The sequence below is a fragment of the Bubalus bubalis genome, chromosome 9 (assembly GCF_019923935.1).
Source record: "Bubalus bubalis isolate 160015118507 breed Murrah chromosome 9, NDDB_SH_1, whole genome shotgun sequence".
Classification (NCBI taxonomy): domain Eukaryota; kingdom Metazoa; phylum Chordata; class Mammalia; order Artiodactyla; family Bovidae; genus Bubalus; species Bubalus bubalis.
Genome location: NC_059165.1, coordinates 88,686,234 through 88,707,119, shown reverse-complemented (window position 1 = coordinate 88,707,119; position 20,886 = coordinate 88,686,234). Strand labels below are relative to the sequence as shown.

The 20,886-nt window shown below is 49.2% G+C and overlaps 1 protein-coding gene across 6 annotated transcripts in view; it reads left to right on the top strand.

Moving 5' to 3' along the window:
* ACSL6 (acyl-CoA synthetase long chain family member 6) overlaps positions 1-20,886 on the top strand; it is a 63,078-nt gene that overhangs the window by 25,791 nt on the left and 16,401 nt on the right. For 3 of the 6 annotated variants that reach the window (XM_025293064.3, XM_025293067.3, XM_025293068.3), the window contains 8 exons: positions 720-752; positions 2,132-2,183; positions 10,731-10,804; positions 12,617-12,694; positions 16,321-16,455; positions 17,039-17,173; positions 18,284-18,379; positions 19,834-19,906. In XM_025293064.3, coding sequence (XP_025148849.1) covers positions 720-752; positions 2,132-2,183; positions 10,731-10,804; positions 12,617-12,694; positions 16,321-16,455; positions 17,039-17,173; positions 18,284-18,379; positions 19,834-19,906 — 676 coding nt within the window. Of the gene's footprint in view, positions 1-719; positions 753-2,131; positions 2,184-10,730; positions 10,805-12,482; positions 12,561-12,616; positions 12,695-16,320; positions 16,456-17,038; positions 17,174-18,283; positions 18,380-19,833; positions 19,907-20,886 lie in introns of all 6 variants that reach the window. The other 3 variants (XM_025293066.3, XM_025293065.3, XM_025293069.3) reach the window with 3 other exon arrangements.

The following is a 20,886-nucleotide window of genomic DNA, read 5'->3' as shown; positions in this document are numbered from 1 at the left end:
CAGTTAATGACACAGGCGCCAGTAGGTGATGGTAGTGCCAGCGTGCCCCACAGCTTCTCCCACAGCCTCTGGAGTCTCCTCTTTGCCAGCTAACGGCGCGCCTGTCTGAGCCGGGGGACTGTAGTAAACTCGAGTCCTGAAGAGGTTCTTGTAGGTGTCTCCCAGGCCACCTGCAGCCAACAGAGCTGGTTTCCTTTGCATGGCCTCCCCAGAGACATTGGGCTGGTGGCAGCCTGTGGCCTGCCGGGGTGACACAGGGCATGCTCCAGGGCCTCGCACCTTACTCAGTAGCAGCTGACTGCCACTGTGCCCTAGACCCGTGGCCTTCTGGTTCTCCGCCTGTTTCCCTGTGTGCTCTTGAATGCCTGTGCCCTGCCATGGTTTTAGGGGCCACACCTAAGCTGGCAGCCCCAATCTGCCCCTCCAGCCCTGACCACTTAGCAGGAGGCCCAGGCCACCTAGCCGCTCCATCTTGATGTACCGTGCACCCCTCAGGCCATCTCCCCACTGTGCCTGTATACAGTGCTTAGCCTCTCCCTGGGCTGCAGACCCCTATGTGTGATGTGGGGTGGCCAGTGCCTGCGTGTGTATCTTTGTATTCCCTGGATTGGGAATCTTGGCCTCTGGGCTTGGTGCAGGATCGAGGCATACTGTGTTTATTTATCTTTTTTTTTGATTAGAACTTCTGAGCATTTAAAACCAATGTTTTCCTCTTTCAGGACTGTGGCCAGCAGAATCACTGTGATCCTGTGGTAAGCTCGTTTTCCAGCAGGTCTTGATTGAGCAAAATGGTGCCCAGGGCACATCCTTACAGACCTTCCTCACCATCCACAAGGCTTGGTAGAGAGGCCAGAGTAGCACCCCTGTGTTAATAAGCAACTGAGGAAATGTCCCCTTGGGTGCTGAGGACTTCTGTGAGTGAGGGTCCAGAGAGGGACCTGGAACAGCAGTCGAATGTTCTGGAGGGAGGAAAAAGGGCAGCCAATCCCTTGCATCTCCAGTAACTTTTTCTTTGGGAGACCTGATGTTTTCCCTTTCACTGTAGTGAGCTCTCCAGAGGATGAGATGGGCAGGAGCAGCAACAGAGCCGGAAGTGGACGCCTTGCGGCCTCTGCTGTCTTTGCTCATCTTTGCTGTTTGAGCTTTTCTGTGTGTCATCCCCAAGTGATCCTGCCTGAGTTGGAGTCACCAGTGTAGGCCACTGCCCTCTGGGAGGGGCCGTGTGGGGACTTTCTGCTTTCTAACCAGGCCTCTTACCTCCAGCCCCCTCTGCAGCTCAGCTCTTCCCACTCACTTCCCACCCTGTGAGCCTTCGCATGCACAGGCAGCAGCAGGTCACATCCCTCTTCCCAGGGCCCTTACCTTCCCCGTAGCCCCTGATGTGTTCCTACTTCCACACACTGTGCCACGCCCCCAGCCTTAGAGAATTCCTTTCTGACCCAGCAGCATGCCCTGTCTCTTGCTCCTCTGTCTGTGCCCAGGCTGGTTTCCTCTCCCAGAATGCCCACTCTGACTTCATCTGGAGAGATGTGGCTTGTCCATCAGTCTCAACTCATGTCACCTCTTCTGGGACACCATCTTCTACATGCAAGTGGTCATGGTGGGCTCCTCCTGGTGACCCCAGGACTACATGCACAGGGCAAGGGCCAGATGCAGAGCAATCTCAGTGACAGAGTGGGCAGCTCAGCTCTGGGCTCCATGCTCTGTTCCCAAGCCTAAACCCAGACATTGGGGGAAAAAGTGGGAAGAAAGGAGGAAATGGGTCACATTGCCTAGAAAGGTGAGATCTTTGACGAAGGCCTGTGTGTGGCCACTGCAGCGCAATCCCCTTAGAATTCAACTTAGACACAGTGGGGGAGGTGGCAGGAGCAAGTGTGAGGTGGGTGAGACGGATATGTGTCCATGCCTGGCTAGGTTTCCTTGGCTTTTCCTCCTCTTTCCTGGGGACTTGCCTGCTCACCTTTCTGATGACAGCATGCAGGGCCACACACGTGTGCCAGCACATGCCTGCATCTCACACCATGCACACACACGTGAGGTGGGGCAGGGTGTGCACAGAGGGGCTGGCCGGGGAAGGGGTCCAGGCAGCCACACCGGCTGGGTCTCTAACACACTCTTCTCACCTCTGTAGCCCCCGAAACCCAGTGACCTCTCCATTGTGTGTTTCACGAGCGGCACGACAGGTAAGTGAGGCTTCTAACTCACCAGCCAGAGCCACCTGCTCCTTCCTGGCACCCTGGACAGGGCGACCGAGGGCTCTCTGGCAGCCTCTGTGGGGCGGGCTGAGCCTTGTCCTGCGCCTGGCTCCAGACGCTGGCTCCTCCCTGCTGCTCCCAGCGGCCAACACGAGGCAGCACGGAGCGGCTGGACGGTGTGGACTCGGGAGGACTAGGGTGGGGGCTACAAACTTCCCAGAGTGGGGACCAGAGGCAGTCTAGGCAGTGGGGTCACGCGTGACTCTGAGGCAGGGCTCTCACCCCTCTGCTCCCTGCACCTGCTTGGCCTTTGTGTCAGGGACTGGGGAAGGAGTGTGGAGTTTGGTGTCGGAGAGTCTGGTTTTGAGCCCCATCTCCACCACTTGCTGGAGGGGCACAGCATGGTCACTTAACCTCTCTGCCACCACCGTCCCCGGTTTCTCACCTGGGTGGTCAAAGGTGCCAAACAGGAGGTGGGAAAGATGTGTTAGAAGGCAGTGCAGATGATCTGTGGCTGGTGTGTTGTGGGCAAAGGTTTCAGGAAGAGGAAATGACGCACTCCATGCCTGGTGCTGGCAGAGGAGTATGTGCATCAGTGTTGGCAGGTACAGCCAAGGAAGTCTTCCTGAAGGAGGCAGGACGCACTTGAGGACCAGTTCCACAGGCATGGCATTTTGCAGTCTTCAGTGGCCTGTCCACCCTATCACTGTGTCTCTGAGACTTCAGCACAGCCTGCGAGGCAAGCGGGGTGGGGACTGTCCAAGGGAGCACCAGCGGCCAGTGGATGCAAAAGGCTTGTGCCCTCTTCTCCCCTCTGCCCCTCCCGGTGCTCTTCTCACTGCTGCCTCTCTGCCTCATCTGATAACTCGGGAAGGGGCGGGAAGTTTCTAGCCTCTTCCCCAGACCTAGGACTGGCCTACTTTGTTGATATTTCTTGATGGGCAGTGAACTAGGGCTCCCCACGCCTTCTCCAGATGCAGCCTCTAAGGCATTTGGCAGATCCTTGACCAGTCCCACAGGCAGGACTATCCTTGTGGGTGGCGCATGACAAGTATGACTTTATTGAATCAAAATGGATTTTGCCATTAACTCGTGTAGGTTTGGGGTTTCCCTGATGGCTCAGCGGTAAAGTATCCGCCTGCAAAGCAGGAGACCCAGGTTTGATCCCTGGGTCGGGAAGATCCTCTGGAGGAGGGCACAGCAACACACTCCAGTATTCTTGCCTAGAGAATCCCCTGGACAGAGGAGCCTGGTGGGCTACACAGTCCATAGATTTGCAAAGAGTCAGATGTGACTGAGACAATGTAGCATGCGCGCACGCAAGTGGGTGTGAGAATTTCCACCTTACTGCTAAACCCTGTCAGAAGAAAAATAACACAGCCTCTGCTCCCCAGGAACTGATATCCAGAGCCAACCCAGAATTTAAAAATATGCCCTTCAGCTTTATGCTGCTGCTGCTGCTAAGTCACTTCAGTCGTGTCCGACTCTGTGCGACCCCATAGACGGCAGCCCACCAGGCTCCCCCGTCCCTGGGATTCTCCAGGCAAGAACACTGGAGTGGGTTGCCATTTCCTTCTCCAGTGCATAAAAGTGAAAAGTGAAAGTGAAGTCGCTCAGGCGTTTCCAACTCTTAGCGACCCTATGGACTGCAGCCTACCAGGCTCCTCTGCCAATGGGATTTTCCAGGCAAGAGTACTGGAGTGGGGTGCCATTGCTTTATTAAAGAGTTTCACAGTGTGAAATTTTGATAACCTGTCCCTCCACCCTGGATTTGGGAGCAGGTCACTACTCTGGCCTTTAACTTTGGATCCTTGCTGTTTAAGAGAGTCCTCGAGCTTCGAAGCACAGAATCACTTAGTCACAACTATGTGACTAAGTCACTTAGTCACAAAAATGAGTCACTTAGTCACAACTGCTGCCCCCTTGTATCTGGAAAAGAACTTCATGATGCAGAAACAGTGCTGTTGCCTAGCTGTGGAGGACAGGCCTGGTGTCCAGGGCTTTTTCAGACTATGGAATCGCAACTGGAAGCTGAGCCACCTGCCCAAGCTCTACATGGAGGAAACAGAGTACATGGAGCCTAGAAAACAGGTTGCGATTCATTGCCCAAAGCTCCCACTCCAGAGTTGTGGTGGGTGCCAGAGTGGAGCTGGCAGGGGAGCAGGCCCCTTACCTGGTGTCACCCCACCTGGCCGCACACTCGAATTTCTGTGGCGTCAGCCTGAGCCTGAGCTGTGTCCCTGATAGCTGTCCTCTTGTCCGGCACACCACGGCTGAGGAGCCAGCTTCCCTTCCACGATAAGCATCCTGGCCTTGGCTTCGTCAAGAGCCACGTTGTTCTTTCAGTGAGGAAAGATGGAAAATACTGTCTGAACCTTACATTTGAAATCATGATTCTGGTGGAATCATTCGGGGAAGATTTTTCTCTTGGTGTGTGATGGAAACATCTTTGGAGATTCCCAGAATAAGCCAGTGCTTTGGAGCCACTAGTCAGGCCAAGAAGGCCCTGGAGCAGGTGAAAGCTTGAGGTTTGTCTGCCCTCAGGGATGGCTAATGGGTGGGTGTGTGGTTGGTCGTTCATTTCAGAATAAGTATTAGCTGGATGAAATCGAACTGCCTTTCCCAAATGAAAGATTTCTCTTGTATACTCTGTGGGTATAACGTAGCCCTAATCTGGGGACTTGGGCCCCATGAATGATAGTGCAGATGTATCCTTATGGGTTCATGTACACTGTCTTCCCAGAGAAGAAAATACAGTGGTCTTTTCAAACATGTCCTTGTTAGTCTATGGGTCTTTAGCAGTCCTTTTCTGATGTATGTGGATTCATTCATTCATCTCAGTTACCACTTTGCATCAGACCTGGTGTTAGAGGCCAAGGACACAGGGATGGAGAAGACACCGCCCTGCCCTCATGAGCTCACGGCTCATGTCCTGAGGTGGTTCTCTGCCTTGAAGGCCTGCATCCCAGGGTGCGTGGAGTGCTAGGCCACCCAGAGGTCGGCACAGCAGGATGGAAAGGACTCCAGGTCTAAGCAGAGTCTTGAAGGACTGGTGGCTGGAGGAGAAGAGGGGGATGGAGAGGGAACAGCATGTGCAGAGAGGACCAGCAGCAAGAAGGAAAATGTTTCTGTGAGGGAGAGGGGTCTGGTTGCAGGGGGGCAACACTGACAGGAGAGGAGTGATGGGGGGCAGAGTTCCAAATCAAAGCTGTGCAGAAGCAGCCCGAGAGGCCAGAGGAGGATAGAAGCTGTTAGCATGGTCGGGTGGCTCAGCTGTGCCCACGGGATGCTGCCGCAAGAGCGCCTGCTGGTGCCCTGTGGTGGGGGTGGCGCTGGGCGCAGAAGGTGACGGTGACGGCCTGAGGAGTGGGTGGGAGAGGAGGATGTCAGTTCAGCAAGTGTGGACAGTTCTTTCAAGAGCCATGGCTGTGTCACCAAAAGGCATGCTCCATAATGTTCCTAGCAACGCAAACTTGGGAAGTTGAAATCTGGAAACAACTTAAAATGCCTGTCAGCAGTAGGATGGTATATCTACACATAGGAAGTTATAACTCAAGTGAAAGAAAAAAAAAAGACACAAAATATTGTATGATTTCTTTTATATTAAGTGACCAAGCACAGTAAAGGATTCTCTGGTTTCAGAAGTCAAGGATTGTGGTTGCCTCCTGGGATTCTGCTGCCGTGGAAAGCTGGTGATGTTCTGTTTCTTGATCTGGGCACTAGTTGGCTGGATAACTTGTACCCAGATAACTGGTACCTGGATAATTTTTTTCACTTTGAAAAAAATCTACTGAACTGTGTATGTATTTGGGCACTTTACCATATGTATGTTATATTGGAACAGAGTTTATTTTTTTAAAAAAAGGTCAGCTGTGAAGGGATGACAGCGAACAGAGTGGCAGCTGGTGGAAGCCATGAGGTTGAGGGAAGGTGGAGTTTTTGTTGTTTTCCCAGAAATACCTGAAGGTGTTTTGAACAGATGGGAGAGTGCCACCGGAGACAGAGAAAGGGAGGTGAAGCTCAGTGGAGTAAAGCCCCCAAAGCTCTGCTTTGGGTCTGGGGAGAGAGCAGGCTTCTAAGTACTGTAGAGAGATACCTACCTTGGGGGTACGAAAGGAGGAAGAAAGGCTTCTGGGAGGCCAGGAGGCTGGGAGGCCTCCTCCGTGGAGGAGTCAGGGTCCTGCCTGAGGGTGAGATGTGTCGTGAACGGACCAGAGTCTAAGGGGGTGCCATGTGAGTCTCTGTGAGGAACACACCTCTCTGGGGCTGCAGAACGTGAGCCTCTGGGGTCACATTGTGGGAGGAGTGGAAAAGGTGGGCAGCTGGATTGACTTGGTGGGGTTACCTGAGTGGGGTCCTCCAGGGGATGCCTGGGGACTGAAGGACTTGGCGGGAGAGTGGCTGGAGTGAGGGACCCTGGAGTCCAGCTTGGGAGGGAGGGGGGGCTGGGGAGCATTATGTGTCTGGAGTCATAGGAAAGGGTCTCAGCATGCCAGGTTAGTTCTTAGTGGTGGCAGCGGGGCTGGGAGGCTGAGGAGAAGGTGGAGGCCCCGGAACTGGAGTATCCCCTCTATTCCAGCCGAGGATGCCCAGGGAAGCCTGTCGTTTCATCTAGTGCATTAAGTGCCCACCGGCCCTACAGCTGTGCCTGCTCAGGGTGGGCTCTCTGGGCAAAGGCTCACCTTGACTTATGCTTTTTGCACCATCCCATTCACGATTTGTGTGACCACAGGCCTAAGATTACATCATGGCACTTGTGCTGTGCAGCTTTAGGGGAGTTTCTTAAGCTCTGTTAAGCCTCAGTTTCCTTGGGTAGGAAATGCATACATCTGATACCTATAGCATAGACTTGTTCCAAGAAATAACTGAGCTACCATATATGAAATGCCTAGCACAGTGCCCACATTGGTGTTCAGTAATTGCCTGCTGTTACAATTATTATTTGTATTCCTGCTAGTCCTTGAGTCTGATGTTTAAAAAAATTGGTGGATGTGGGGTTGATAAAAGTAAGACTCAATTCTTAAAAAGATTTGGGAACCTTTAGCAGGGAGATGAACACTTTTATCTGTGTTATACAACTTCTAAAGCACTTCTGTCACTGGTATCTTTCGTAACCCACTTTTATGTGAAAGCAGAAAAAAAGAGCCAGGGGAGCCCCCAGCCAGAGGACCCAACACTGCTCCCAGTCCCTCTCCCATCCAGTCCTGGAGGAGAGACCTTGAGCTCAGCTTCACCCCACAGCTGCTCCATCTCAGGACCCACATCCATCCAGGGCAGATCTTCACCCAGTGAAATGCCCTTCTGCTCACCAGCCATGGGTAGCCTACCCAGGAGCACTGGCTAAAGCCAAAATGCTGTTGGCAGAATCTGAAACTCAGAGAGTTTTCTTCCTTCAGCAGCTGGAGAGAAAATGAAGTGCAAGGATGGCGAGTTTATAAGTACAAGGTGGGAAATGGGCCACGGGTCTCATTCTGCCAAGATGTGAGGGCCTGGATGCCCGCCTTGTAACTGACGTTGCACCAGGAAAGGAGAGAACCAGAGGACATGATTTTGCAACTTTGATGGCACATAGGTCTAGCTGTGAATGCTTAGCCTGTTGCTCCACGTGAGCAAGTTGGAAACATTTCCGTATCACGTTTAAAACAAATGCTACCAGGGGTGTGTCCTTGTCCTGAATCAGAAGCAAGCAGAGCCTTTTCGAAGGCTCGCCTCTCACCTCCCAACTCAGACCTGGGAGTCTTCTCCCAGGATTTGCTGCCAGTGTTTACCTCTCCTTTATCCTCTGGGGCCACATCTCGAGTGGACTTGAGGAAATAATTTGAGCATTTCTTAAGGAATATTTAAAAATTCTGCAACTCACTAGAAGTTTGTAAAATTTCATTTATATCTACAAGAAAACATTTGTTTCTGAAAGCTGTAAGCTTTTCTTGTCATGTTGAAGAGGAAAGGGGCATGTCCAACTAAGTAGAATTGAATAAGTGCTACCACTGTGTGTATCCTGGCCTGCACTGAGTGGGGGCTTTAGACGTTTTTCATCAATGAAGACAAATTTCTCTTGAAATTCTCAAACTCTCCACTGAGATTATATTAGATGTGAGCAAGTTACCCAGTCTAGCAGGTCTAAAGCTGTGTAGCATAGTACCATATTTTGTGACAGTTCCGATTTCATACTTGGTATTTTGGGAGTGTTCCTTAGAAAAAAATCCAGAATTTGTGACTCCACAGGTGAAAATTTCTAGATGATACTCTCAGAATTGTTTGTGGGCTGAGAGACTCTTCTGGGATTTGTATATAAGAGACAGTTCAGGGAAATTTCTTAATAAGGGCCTGGGTTTGAGGAAAGATGCTGGGATGAAAGAAAGAGAAGCAGTAAAACAAAGTGCATGGATCTTATTTTCAAAAGGAGGGTATTTTAACAGCCACCTATTAGAAAATAATGTTTTTTCAATCCTGTAACTTTCTATGTCCCCAAAATCACCTCTGTGATTTGCAATATGGATGTAGGTGCCTGATCACATGTTAAAACACACCACATCTTGGTCAGACAGAGGTGATGCCATTATTGACAAACAGGTCACCAATAGGGTGAGCCTCACAGATTCTAATTATGAGAGCAACTTTATTTTTGTCTCCATCTATTCTTTTACAATTGCTGGGTGGGGATAGCTCTTTTTCTGCCCCTGGATAAAACTTAGGCATCCATGCCTTTTCTGGTCCCTCTCAGGTGAGTCCCATGGGCATTGTAAGTCAAACTCAATCTTAATTCAGAATTACAAGTGTAGGTCCAAAAAATGAATGTGTCCACTTCATTGAGATTTCCCTACCCAGGCCAGGGCTGGCTGCAGGCTGGATGGGAAAGGTGTGAGATCATGCCTTCCTACCTGGTGGTCCTCCCCTTCCTCCACTGGCTGATAAAGGTTTCTGCCCTCTCCCACCAGATGAAAGTAGGGAGGGAGAATGGTTTGGGGCAGATGTTTACAATTCAGTCTGTTGTTTCATGGACACTTTTAGGAGGTTTGTTGAAGCAGGCAGTGCCTGCTTTTGGTTGTCTTCTCCCCGCTTCACATCCGCTTCTGTCTCTGGTATATACTTTACTGCCCCCTCTGATTTGAGGGCGGGTACTGGCCTTCGGGTAAGATTCCTCTTTAAGACACCATTCCCATCACCACCTGATGTGCCTTCTGTAGACTCCATGTTCAGTTTCTGGGGTTTATTATCTGATTTTCAGCCATAGCCGTCTTCACCTTTCTTATTGGGAACCCCGAGCTGTAAGGAACATGATTGTGCTTTTCAAATAGTCTCATTAGGGCCTGAGTTAGCTTGGGTTTCAGACTGGAGTTGGGAGAGAGGACTCGTCATTCCTTCCCTTTTGATGAGCTGTAGGACTCAACAGCTCTCTGAAGAAATCCTCACAAATTCTCCTTCATTCATTCGTATTCTCTCTCTCTCTCTCATTGAAGTGAAATTCACATAGCATAAAATTAACCTTTTTAAAGTGAACAGTTCAGTGGCATTTACTGCAATACTCTCTTAACCTCAACTCAGCCCTTTTATTACCTCTTTTCTGGGTGAGGGTTGCAAAGTTAACATTTTGGTTTATTTGGTATTTTTGGGGTAAATTCTGCACATGGTCTGAGCGCTCACTTTTGGAGTTTAACAGATCGTGTATCTCCTGCCTCAGTGGTAACTTGTAATTTAATATCTTTTGTACCTGGCTAGGTCCTCAGAACTTAGATAAGCCCCATTTTACAGGTCAGGAAACGGAGAAAGAGAAAACAACCTGCCAGTGTTGGGCTGGCATTGAGGGGCAAGGCCAGGACTCGAGCCTGGTCAGGTCTGTCCAGGAGCACCAGCAGCGTGTGTCTGCCCTGATAGGTCATGCTAACCAGTGGCCTCCTCCACAGCCTGCTGTGTCTTCTGTCCCCACCTGGCCTCTGAGCCATCCTAGCAGCCCCTGGCTTCCTCAGGTGCAGCAGTGGAAGGTCGTGTCAAGACACAGCAAGAACATCCATGTCCCGTGTCTGCCAATGAGAAGATGGGAGGGCTCTCCCAGCAGTCCGGGCCTCCAGCCTGGCCTGGGCTGGGGCCTTTCCAGGTGCCAGTTACAGTGAGGAAGTCCTCTGCCAGCACAGTTGGCAGCTGGAGACTGGAACAGCACAGGCCCAGAGAGCAGCATGGGTTACTGGGGATATGCCTAAGGAGACTGGGGGCCAAGAGCCTGTGCTCCCTGAGGAAGGCAGAAGGGAAGGCACCGGCCAGCCCATCAGGCCTCGAGGCACCCCACCTGTGCAGCTGTGTCACCTGCCTTCTGTGGCATCAGGCAGCTGGGAGCCTCAAGGTGGGTGAGCTTCGAGCGTCTGCAGAATGATGGTCCTTCCCAGCACTCATCTGTGTGGGACTCTGATGGTGGCTGTGGACGAAGGCCAGAGGTTTGCGTGGACAGCACTGGGCGTCTGGGACTGACGACTCGGGCGCTCTTCTCAAGGAGTGGCCGACGAGCTTCCAACTAATTTCCTTCTTGCTCTCTCCTTTCAGGGAACCCAAAAGGTGCGATGCTCACCCATGGGAACGTGGTGGCTGATTTCTCAGGCTTTCTGAAAGTGACAGAGGTGAATAAAGTAGACTCTAATGCAGGTTTACTCTCAAGGTCACCCTCAAGCCTCAGAGGCTTTTTTTGTGCTTTCTTTTTTTTTCCCCTGATATAATCTAGGCTGCCTTTCCCAGGCAGGAGTTTCTGTTTTCATTAGAGCAATCCCACTTTCACAGATACTTAGAACCACAAACGCTGAAATGATCCATACCTGGTAAATATTCAGTTGATTTCTAATAGTGCTGAGATCCCAGAAAGAAAAAACATGGGAAACTGTTTTCCATTTTTAACTTCAAAATTGAGATACTTGTGGTTTAATGTATGAAGTGAAGTCACTCAGTCATGTCTGACTCTTTGCGACCCCATGGACTCTAGCCTACCAGGCTCCTTCGTCCGTGGGATTTTCCAGGCAAGAGTACTGGAGTGGGTAATGTATACCTTTATCTAAAAAGTAATCCTTGGTAACTTGTTTTTCCAAGTAAGTCAGGGTTTAATTCAATCATTTTGTGTTTAAGGACTACTAGAGTCTGAGAAACAACGGCAACTGCTAATTTATAAGGCTGTACTAAAAAAGGTAAATCTAAAATAAAAAAAAGCTTGATATCTTGGCCTGACAAAAGCATGTTAGCATTTTTAACCAGCTAAGAAGGAAGGACCTTTTACCACAAGTGGTGAGTATCTGAATGTCCTACAATTTCCTTAAGGAGGAAGGGACATACCTTTTCATATAAATTAAGCTTTTTCTCCACTGTAGAGAAAACCACTATCTATATTTATGCCAGATGGCATTATGGAGCATATGCCCAAATAGTAGGAAAGTTCCTACATCTTGGTAGGAAACTGAGAGATTGTTGGTAGCTGAGCCCAGGCCAGGAGCCATGAGCAAGTTTCCCAGGGCTTGTCCAGACTTGTCCGAAAGCCAGCCCAGGAGACTGAGGACCTCTGAAAAGGAGCAGAGAGCAGGGAAGTCAGCCCAGGAGAGCTCGTCCCTGAGCAGAGCCCCTTGACCAGGGCAGCTCCTGTCCCTGAGGTCAGACCTGGCCCAGAGAGGGGGATCCTGCTCTGGCATCCCCTGTGAAGCCCTGTTCTCAGGCTGTGGCTTTTGAGGCCTGGCTCCACCCACCACACCTCTGTCCCCAGCCCTTGTAGGCACAGACCTAGGGTTCACTGGGCCCCTTTCTCCAAGAAGGACTGGAAAGTGCCGACAGGCTGAGACCCTCTGAATCCCTACCCAGGTGGCCCAGGGCTGCTGGTGAAGTGGGGCCAGAGGCAGCCCTGCAGCTGTGGGGAGGGGGAGGTGCCCGAGGTGGCAGGAAGGCTGTGTGTGAGGTGCAGGCCCTCCCGGAGGAGACTCCCCTGTGCAGCTGACTCTGCTGGTTTATATGTGCTTCAACTGGCTCTTTGCTTCTGCAGATAACCTAGACCCACTGGCGCTTCGACCTAACACTTGGCTTCCTATGCTGCCCTTTCTCTCACTTTTCTTTCTGCACCTTCTGTCTTCCTCTCACCCGTCCCCCTTCTCACTTTTTCTCTCTCTGTCGTCTCTCCTCTGTCTCTTCTCCCCCTTCCCCCACCCAGCCCTCCCCCTCTTCCTTTTCGCCCCTCCAGGTCATTTTCTCTTTATTGTTTTATGACTCTCTTGTTGTCTTCCTGTCAGTGTTTCTTTCCTTTCTGTCTCCCATGCCCGGCACCTGCAGAAAGTGATCTTTCCGAGACAGGACGATGTGCTCATCTCCTTCCTGCCTTTGGCTCACATGTTTGAGAGAGTCATCCAGGTAAGACGCCCCCTGACTGACCGGGCCTTGCCTGGGCTCCTTCTGTTTTCTTACAGAGTCAGTGGGCTCCCACTTGTGCGGATGTACACATTTCCTATTTGCCTTTAGCACACATGTTTGAGCGAATGGTACAGGTAAGGCCCTGGCTTCAGGGAGGCACGGTCTGTGCCCTGAACCCACAACCCTAGCAGGGTGTCGCTTTGTCACTGGCAGCGTGAAATAGAACTAAACTGGCCTGTCTTTGGAAGGTGCCACAAGGGGTCAGAGGACCATGGCCCCTCGACCTGTCTCTCTTGGGACCTGCCTGCCCCACCTGTGGACACCCCTTGGCTGAGAGAGGTCCCAGCTGATGCATCTGCTCAGCGAGCATTGCTTCTCTGCAGAAGTGCTTTATTGTTCAACCTCTGTGCAGTGTGGCTCCGTTTATGCCCAACACACCTACATTTTGTAACTTGCATCACTCACAAACTCCTAAAACAGAAAACAGTAAAGACAGTAAAGTTGGGGAATCAAACTCTCACAGCCCCTCAGGCTATAGATGGCACTGCCATTGTGATTGAGCACTAGGACAGACCTCCTGGGGACAGAGAATGGAGGAATCCACATGACGTTGTAGGGACAGAGAAACATCTGTGTGTGTCACTTAAGGAACCAGCCTTGGCACACATTATCTCCTAGTCAGTCAGTCAGTTCAGTTGCTCAGTCATGTCCGACTTTTTGTGACCCCATGGACTGCAGCACGCCAGGCTTCCGTGTCCATCATGAACTCTCGGAGCTTGCTCAGACTTACATCTATTGAGTCAGTGATGCCATCCAACCATCTCATCCTCTTGTCCCCTTCTCCTCCTGCCTTCAGTCTTTCCCAGCATCAGGGCCTTTTCTAATGAGTCAGCTCTTCACATCAGGTGGCCAAAGTATTGGAGCTTCAGCTTTAGCATCAGTCATTTCAGAGAATATTCAGGAGGACTGATTTCCTTGAGTTTCACTGGTTTGATCTCCTTGTAGTTCCAGGGACTCTAAGTCTTCTCCAACACCACAGTACAAAGGCATCAATTCTTCGGCGCTCAGCTTTCTTTATAGTCCAGTTCTCACATCCATACTTGACTACTGGAAACACCACAGCTTTGACTAGGTGGACCTTTGTCGGCAAAGTAATGTCTCTGCTTTTTAATATGTTGTCTAGGTTGGTCATAACTTTTCTTCCAAGGAGCAAGCGTCTTTTAATTTCAAGGCTGCAATCCCCATCTGCAGTGATTTTGGAACCCCCCAAAATAGTTTCTCACTGTTTCCATTGTTTCCCCATCTATTTGCCATGAAGTGATGGGACCGGATGCCGTGATCTTAGTTTTCTGAATGCTGAGCTTTATGCCAGCTTTATCACTCTCCTTTCACTTTCCTCAAGAAGCTCTTCAGTTCCTCTTCACTTTCTACCATAAGGGTGGTGTCATCTGCATATCTGAGATTATTGACATTTCTCCTGGCAATCTTGATTCCAGCTTGTGCTTCATCCAGCCTGGCATTTCACATGATGTACTCTGCATAGAAATTAAATAAGCAGGGTGACAATATACAGCCTTGATGTACTCCTTTCCCAGTTTGGAACCAGTCTGTTGTTCCATGTCCAGTTCTAACTGTTACATACAGATTTCTCAGGAGGCAGGTCAGGTGGTCTGGTATTCCCATGTCTTTCAGAATTTTCCACCATTTGTTGTGATCCACCCAGTCAAAGGCTTTGGCGTAGTCAATAAAGCAGACATAGATGTTTTTCTGGAGCTCTCTTGCTTTTTCAGTGATCCAGTGGATGTTGGCAATTTGATCTCTGGTTCCTCTGCCTTTTCTAAATTCAGCTTGAACATCTGGAAGTTCACGGTTCACATACTGTTGAAGCCTGGCTTGGAGAATTTTGAACATTAGTTTGCTAGCCTGTGAGATGAGTACAATTGTGTGGTAGTTTGAACATCCTTTGGCATTGCCCTTCTTTGGGATTGGAATGAAAACTGACCTTTTCTACTCCTGTGGCCACTGCTGAGTTTTCCAAATTTGCTAGCATATTGAATCCAGCACTTTAACAGCATCATCTTTTAGGATTTGAAATAGCTCAACTGGAATTCCATCACCTCCACTAGTTTTGTTCATAGTGATGCTTCCCTAAGGCCCACTTGAGTTTGCATTCCAGAATGTCTGGCTCTAGGTGAGTCATCACACAATCGTGGTTATCTGGGTCATGAAGATCTTTTTTATATAGTTCTTCTGTGTATTCTTGCCACCTCTTCTTAATATCTTCTGCTTCTGTTAGGTCCATACCATTTCGTCCTTTATTGTGCCCATCTTTGCGCGAAATGTTCCCTTGGTATCTCTAATTTTCTTGAAGAGATCTCTAGTCTTTCCCATTCTATTGTTTTCCTCTATTTCTTTGCATTGATCTCTGAGGAGGGCTTTCTTATTCTCCTTGCTATTCTTTGGAAATCTGCATTCAAATGGGTATAACTTTCCTTTTCTCCTTTGCTTTTAGCTTCTCTTCTTTTCTCAGCTATTTGTAAGGCCTCTGCATACAACCATTTTGCCTTCTTGTATTTCTTTTCCTTGGGGATGGTCTTGATCTCTGCCTCCTGTACAATGTTATGAACCTCCATCTATAATTCTTCAGGCACTTTGTCTATCAGATCTAGTCCCTTGAATCTATCTGTCACTTCTAATGTATAATTGTACGGGATTTGATTTAGGTCTTACCTGCATTGTCTAGTGGTTTTCCCTATTTTCTTCAATTTAAGTCTGAATTTTGCAATAAGGAGTTCATGATCTGAGCCACAGTCAGCACCCAGTCTTGTTTTTGCTGACTGTATAGAGCTGCTCCATCTTTGGCTGCAAGGAATATAATCTGTCTGATTTTGATATTGACCATCTGGTGATGTCCATGTGTAGAGCTGTCTCTTGTGTTGTTGGAAGAGGGTGTTTGCTGTGACCAGTGTGTTCTTTTGGCAAAACTCTGTTAGCCTTTGCCCTACTTCTGGGTGCAGCAGAAGCATTATCTCCTAAGCCTCTGCCATTTGGCCTTGGGGGAGATCTGGTCTACTAGGGAGGGCTTTCCAGCATTTCAGACCTGGATTCCAGTGCCAGCAATTATCACTTGTGACTCTGAGCAAATCCCTTTACCTCTGAGGCCTTTGCATTCCTCATCTGTAAAACTGATAAGAATTCTGTCTCCCTTACATAATTGCTATGAATACGAAAGAAAGGAGCCCTTGGCATATTCCTAGTCCCATTAGCAACCAGCCAGGCTCCACCTTGGCCTCCCTTGGCCAACAACAATCAGCAGCATCCCCAGTACTCGTGGGCACTGCATACCCTTCCAGAGTTGCCAAGGTGTCCCTGGGGAAGTGCGCAGGCATTCTGAGATCCGGAGCAGACACACTGATGAGGTAGTACAGCTTAGGGACTGAGGCCGCTGTCCAGGCTTTGGGAATGAGCACGAAGGGGCAGCCACCAGTGAGTCTGGCTGCTCTGGCATCCCCCAAAGGCTCAGGATTCTACCCTGTCTCCTGCTTCGCTTCATGTCTGAGTGGGACTTAGTGGGGAGTAGGGAGCTGAGGAGGGCGATATGCCACCTCAGATGGCTTTCTTCAGTGTCCTATGGCAGCAGCCAGAGCTGGCTTTGGGGGTCACAGGTGCCTCTGTATGGGGCAGAGCTTTGGACAGCTCTGGACTGCTCCCAAGAGTGACCGCCCTGAGGGACTCCTTTCTTCCTGTCCTCTTCCGCCAGTCCGTCGTCTACTGCCACGGAGGGCGCGTGGGCTTCTTCCAGGGAGACATCCGCCTCCTCTCAGATGACATGAAGGCCCTGTGCCCCACCATCTTCCCAGTGGTCCCCCGGCTGCTGAACCGCATGTACAACAAGGTGAGCCTCGCGGGGAGTCTCTGCTTGTTCGGACAGAGGCTGGAGCCCCAGGCAGACTTTCTACACCTCCAGCCCCAGGTCCTGAAAGTCGCCTCCTCTCGTATTTCCTGACTCCCACCTGCTCTTCTGTTTGCTTCCTGCTGTCCAAAACACTGGTTGGGAGATTTTGAGGGGAAGGAAGCTTCTTTCTCAGCTGTGTGCCTGGGCCTTTGTAGTGTTAACCTTTAACTGGATGTCACACATTTAGTGAAGCTCCTGCTTCTCTGGTGGCTCAGTTGGTAAAGTGTCTGCCTGCAATGCGGGAGACGTGTGTTCAATCCCTGGGTTGTGAAGATCCCCTGGAGAAGGGAATGGCAACCCACTCCAGTATTCTTGCCTGGAGAATTCCATGGATAGAGGAGCCTGGTAGGCTACAGTCCACAGGGTCACAAAGAGGCGGACATGACTGAGTAATTAATACTTTCACGTGCCGGGGCAAAAATAGTGTGGCTTCTCTGCTGACCAGTCTGAGCTTTCTTCCTGAGAGTATGTCTCGAGGTGGGGTATGTGGTCCTTACAGCTGTTCCCAACTTCTGTTCCTCAGATCTTCAGCCAGGCAGACACCCCATTAAAGCGCTGGCTCCTGGAATTTGCAGCAAAGCGTAAGCAGGCCGAGGTCCGGAGTGGAATCATCAGGAATGATAGTATCTGGGATGAACTCTTCTTTCATAAGATTCAGGTGAGAAAATGAACAAGTGATGGTGGAGTGGCACCCAGGTATCCAGTGGGTGACCTTATAGAAGAACTGGAGAAGTTCTATCCCAGTGGCATGGCATGTAATCTTATAAAACAGTAACTTAATTGCCAATGAAATCAAAGCTTAAGCTGCCATTGAAATTTTAAAGGACTCATTTTCGTTCTTTGGAGATGTGTTATATTTGCCTGAGGCAACCAGCAAGAATTCTTGGAGTGAATTCTTGGAAAGTGAGTTCCTCGACCTCTGTAGGCAGTAGGACAACTTTGCCCATGGGTAGTCGGGCTCACCAGGGAACTCCTGGGACCTGAGGATTTTCTCGCCCCCTCCCTGTAACCTTGGTCACGGTGCCTTTCCAAGCAGCACAAGGCTCTAGCATGATGACCAAGAATCTTCCTTTCCCTCCCTGTTTCCCATCCCTTCAACTTCTCCCAAACCAAGCCGTATATGAACTACTCATTCCTGTATCCCCACTAAAGTTGTAAAGCTCTGCATCACACAAAGAATTTGTAGTTAATTAGAGGAGTGAGCATTACTCATTTTTCCTTACTACTCTATTTTTAGCTATGAAAATGAATATTTAAAATCTCTTGGCTCAACTTACAGAAACAAAATGCTTAAAAAATTTATTGTCTTCTGCCGTGCACAGGTGAATAGCTCATGGCATTGATTTAGAAATGAACTAAAAGGCCATGCTATTAAGGTGCAAGTGGGAAGAAATTGTCCTAAGTAATTGTTGTGGATGCTTGCAAACAATGAGAGAGTGAGGGAACAGCTATGCATTTTAAGAAAGGGAGAATCAAAATTACAGAATGCCAAGCAGATTAATGGCTCATGTCTCAAAATACGTAAAAGGGTTAGCCAGCCATACCATGGCTTGGGTTGCAAAGCCATTTGGATTGATTCATGTGGAAGGAGAAGGGCCTTCCTCACCTCAGCTCTCAGGTTGTACAGCCTCAGGCTGCCTCTCTGATCCCAACCTCAGCATCCAGGTTAGGGTGCAACTGTGGTGTGTTTTCGTTGAGTGAGACCCAGGTGAGCTGCACGTCACCTGCAGCAGCACAGACTCGGGCACGTTTTTCTCTCTCCCCACAGGCCAGTCTCGGTGGGTGCGTGAGGATGATTGTTACTGGAGCAGCCCCCGCATCACCAACAGTCCTGGGATTTCTCCGTGCAGCTCTGGGCTGCCAGGTATTGATTGCCTTTCTGTGGCCTTCACTGGGGGCAGTGGGGTGTACATTAGGACAGGGCAGGGAACCCATTGATCCCTCTTCTGTATAGAGAAATATCCTAGGGGCAAGATTTTTGTGGGGTAAGAGCCCCTGCTTTGAAGATGTAAAAAGCCTAAGGGTCACTGAAAGCCAAGATAGCCTTGTGACATTGTAGAAAGCCTAGGCGTGTATCCGCTCTGGGAGAGAACTACATGGATCATCAGTGTGCCGGAGAATCTGTCCCACACCTGTACTGGCATCTCTGCATTCTCCAGCCTGTAGACTGTCCCCCAGCCCAGAGAAGGAGCGTGGGGGAGGGGGATGAAAGTTCATTTGTGTGCTTTTATTTGACTGGGTAGATTTTGTCATTGCTAAAAAAAATCCATTCCTTTATTTATCCATTCAATTAATGTTTATTAAGTTCCTACTTATGCAAACTGCTGCTGCTGCTAAGTCGCTTCAGTCGTGTCCGACTCTGTGCGACCCCATAGACGGCAGCCCACCAGGCTCCCCCGTCCCTGGGATTCTCCAGGCAAGAACCCTGGAGTGGGTTGCCATTTCCTTCTCCAATGCAGGAAAGTGAAAAGTGAAAGTGAAGTTGCTCAGTCGTGTCCGACTCTTAGCAACCCCATGGACTGCAGCCTACCAGGCTCCTCCATCCATGGGACTTTCCAGGCAAGAGTACTGGAGTGGGTTGCTATTGCCTTCTCCGGACTTATGCAGACTATATAGTAACATAGTTGTGACTGGTGGGTTTTCAGAAAAGTAGGCACATCTATTTCATAAATATGCAAGCTTAAAATTTTATGCTTTAGAAGCCGTGGGCTTCTTGAGACTTCCCTGGCAGTCCCGTGTTTAGGACTCAGTGCTTTCACTGCTGGGATCCTGGTTTCGATCCCTGGTCAGAGAACTAAGATCCTGCAAGCCTCCCCACCCCACACACACACAAAAAAAAAAAGGAAGGAAAAAGAAGCCATGGGCTTCTTACACTGACCCTCCTGTTACACAGCAACATGAGCTGACCTCTCCTAAAGGCAGCTCTCCTACATGGTCTAGTCATGCCAGCACATGGGGCTCTGAAGGGGAATATCTTAACAGAGACAAAAGAAGACCTCTAATGGATTTTAAAATGTTTGTCTTTACTATGTATTATTCAAACTGAAAATAAAGTCAGTGGTTGAAAATAGAAGTCTTTATCCCAAACCACATAAGCTTATCTACTAAGTGTCTCTGGTAAAAATAGCATTTCTTCCAAGCAGAGTAGCCATGCCTGTTATCTGTGTCCAGTTTCTCCTGGAGTTACCTAGTTTCAGGGCACCGTCCCCAGCCAGGAGCAGCCAGACGCTCAGTGGGAGGTTAGCTGCCTGAAAAGGGCAGCCGGTTACCTGCGGGAGGGTGCACAGCTACAGTGCAGTTCTTGTGTTTTGCTTGAAGGTTTATGAAGGTTATGGCCAAACGGAGTGCACGGCGGGATGTACCTTCACCACACCTGGGGACTGGACCTCAGGTAGGATGGGCTGGAGATGCGGGAATGAGTTAGAACAGCAAGCTCGAAAACTTCCTCTTGGAGAGCGTATTTACAAGGGCACTTAGGAAATAGAAGAAAAACATTGATGGTGGTTTTGTCTGTGTTGTGGATTATGGATCTGGTTTTTTTGTTATTTTTTTTGTACTTCCTTTTTTTGTGTATTTTCCTATTTCTTCCATAGATAATTAGAAATCATGTTTTAAAAGAAAAGTAACAGATCGCAAAATACAGCTCCAGATAGAAAAATACCTATAATATCAATATATTGGATTTTATAGTTTCTAAATATCACAGTCTAGCCTATAGTCATTTTAGAATGAAGGAAGCAGGCTGCAAATTGGATAAGACCTAAGAGGGAGGGGCACGTTTATAGCAGCCAATGTGCTATTTCTTGAAGGGCCATTTCAGAGGCTCTTTGGAACTATGGTCTCCTGTGACTGCAACATCTAGAAGGCAGTGGCAGCCTCAGAGAGGGGCAACTACTGCCCACACCCTCATTCTGCAGAGACTTATTTTTTAGGACAAGGAGCCACTAGGTATTGGCCTGTACATGTATTGGCCATCGCCAAATTTAGACCAAATGCTGGAAGAATATGAAAAACATTCATCAAAAGACTCTTTCCAGATGCCAGCTTCCTCTGTGAGCCTGAGGCTACCCTTCATGCTTAAGTTTGCTCAACTATAACTGGAAAACTTGCAATGATGTGCATAGGAAGAAACATGCTTAGTAATGCAACTATTTTCTGAGCACCTTGAAGCAGTCAGCAGAAACATGATAGGTGGATTCTAAATTGGGGACGACCCAGAGGGATGGTATGGGGAGGGAGGAAGGAGGAGGGTTCAGAATGGGGAACACATGTATACCTGTGGCGGATTCATTTTGATATTTGGCAAAACTAATACAATTATGTAAAGTTTAAAAATAAAATAAAACTAAAAAAAAAAAGAAATCACATTTG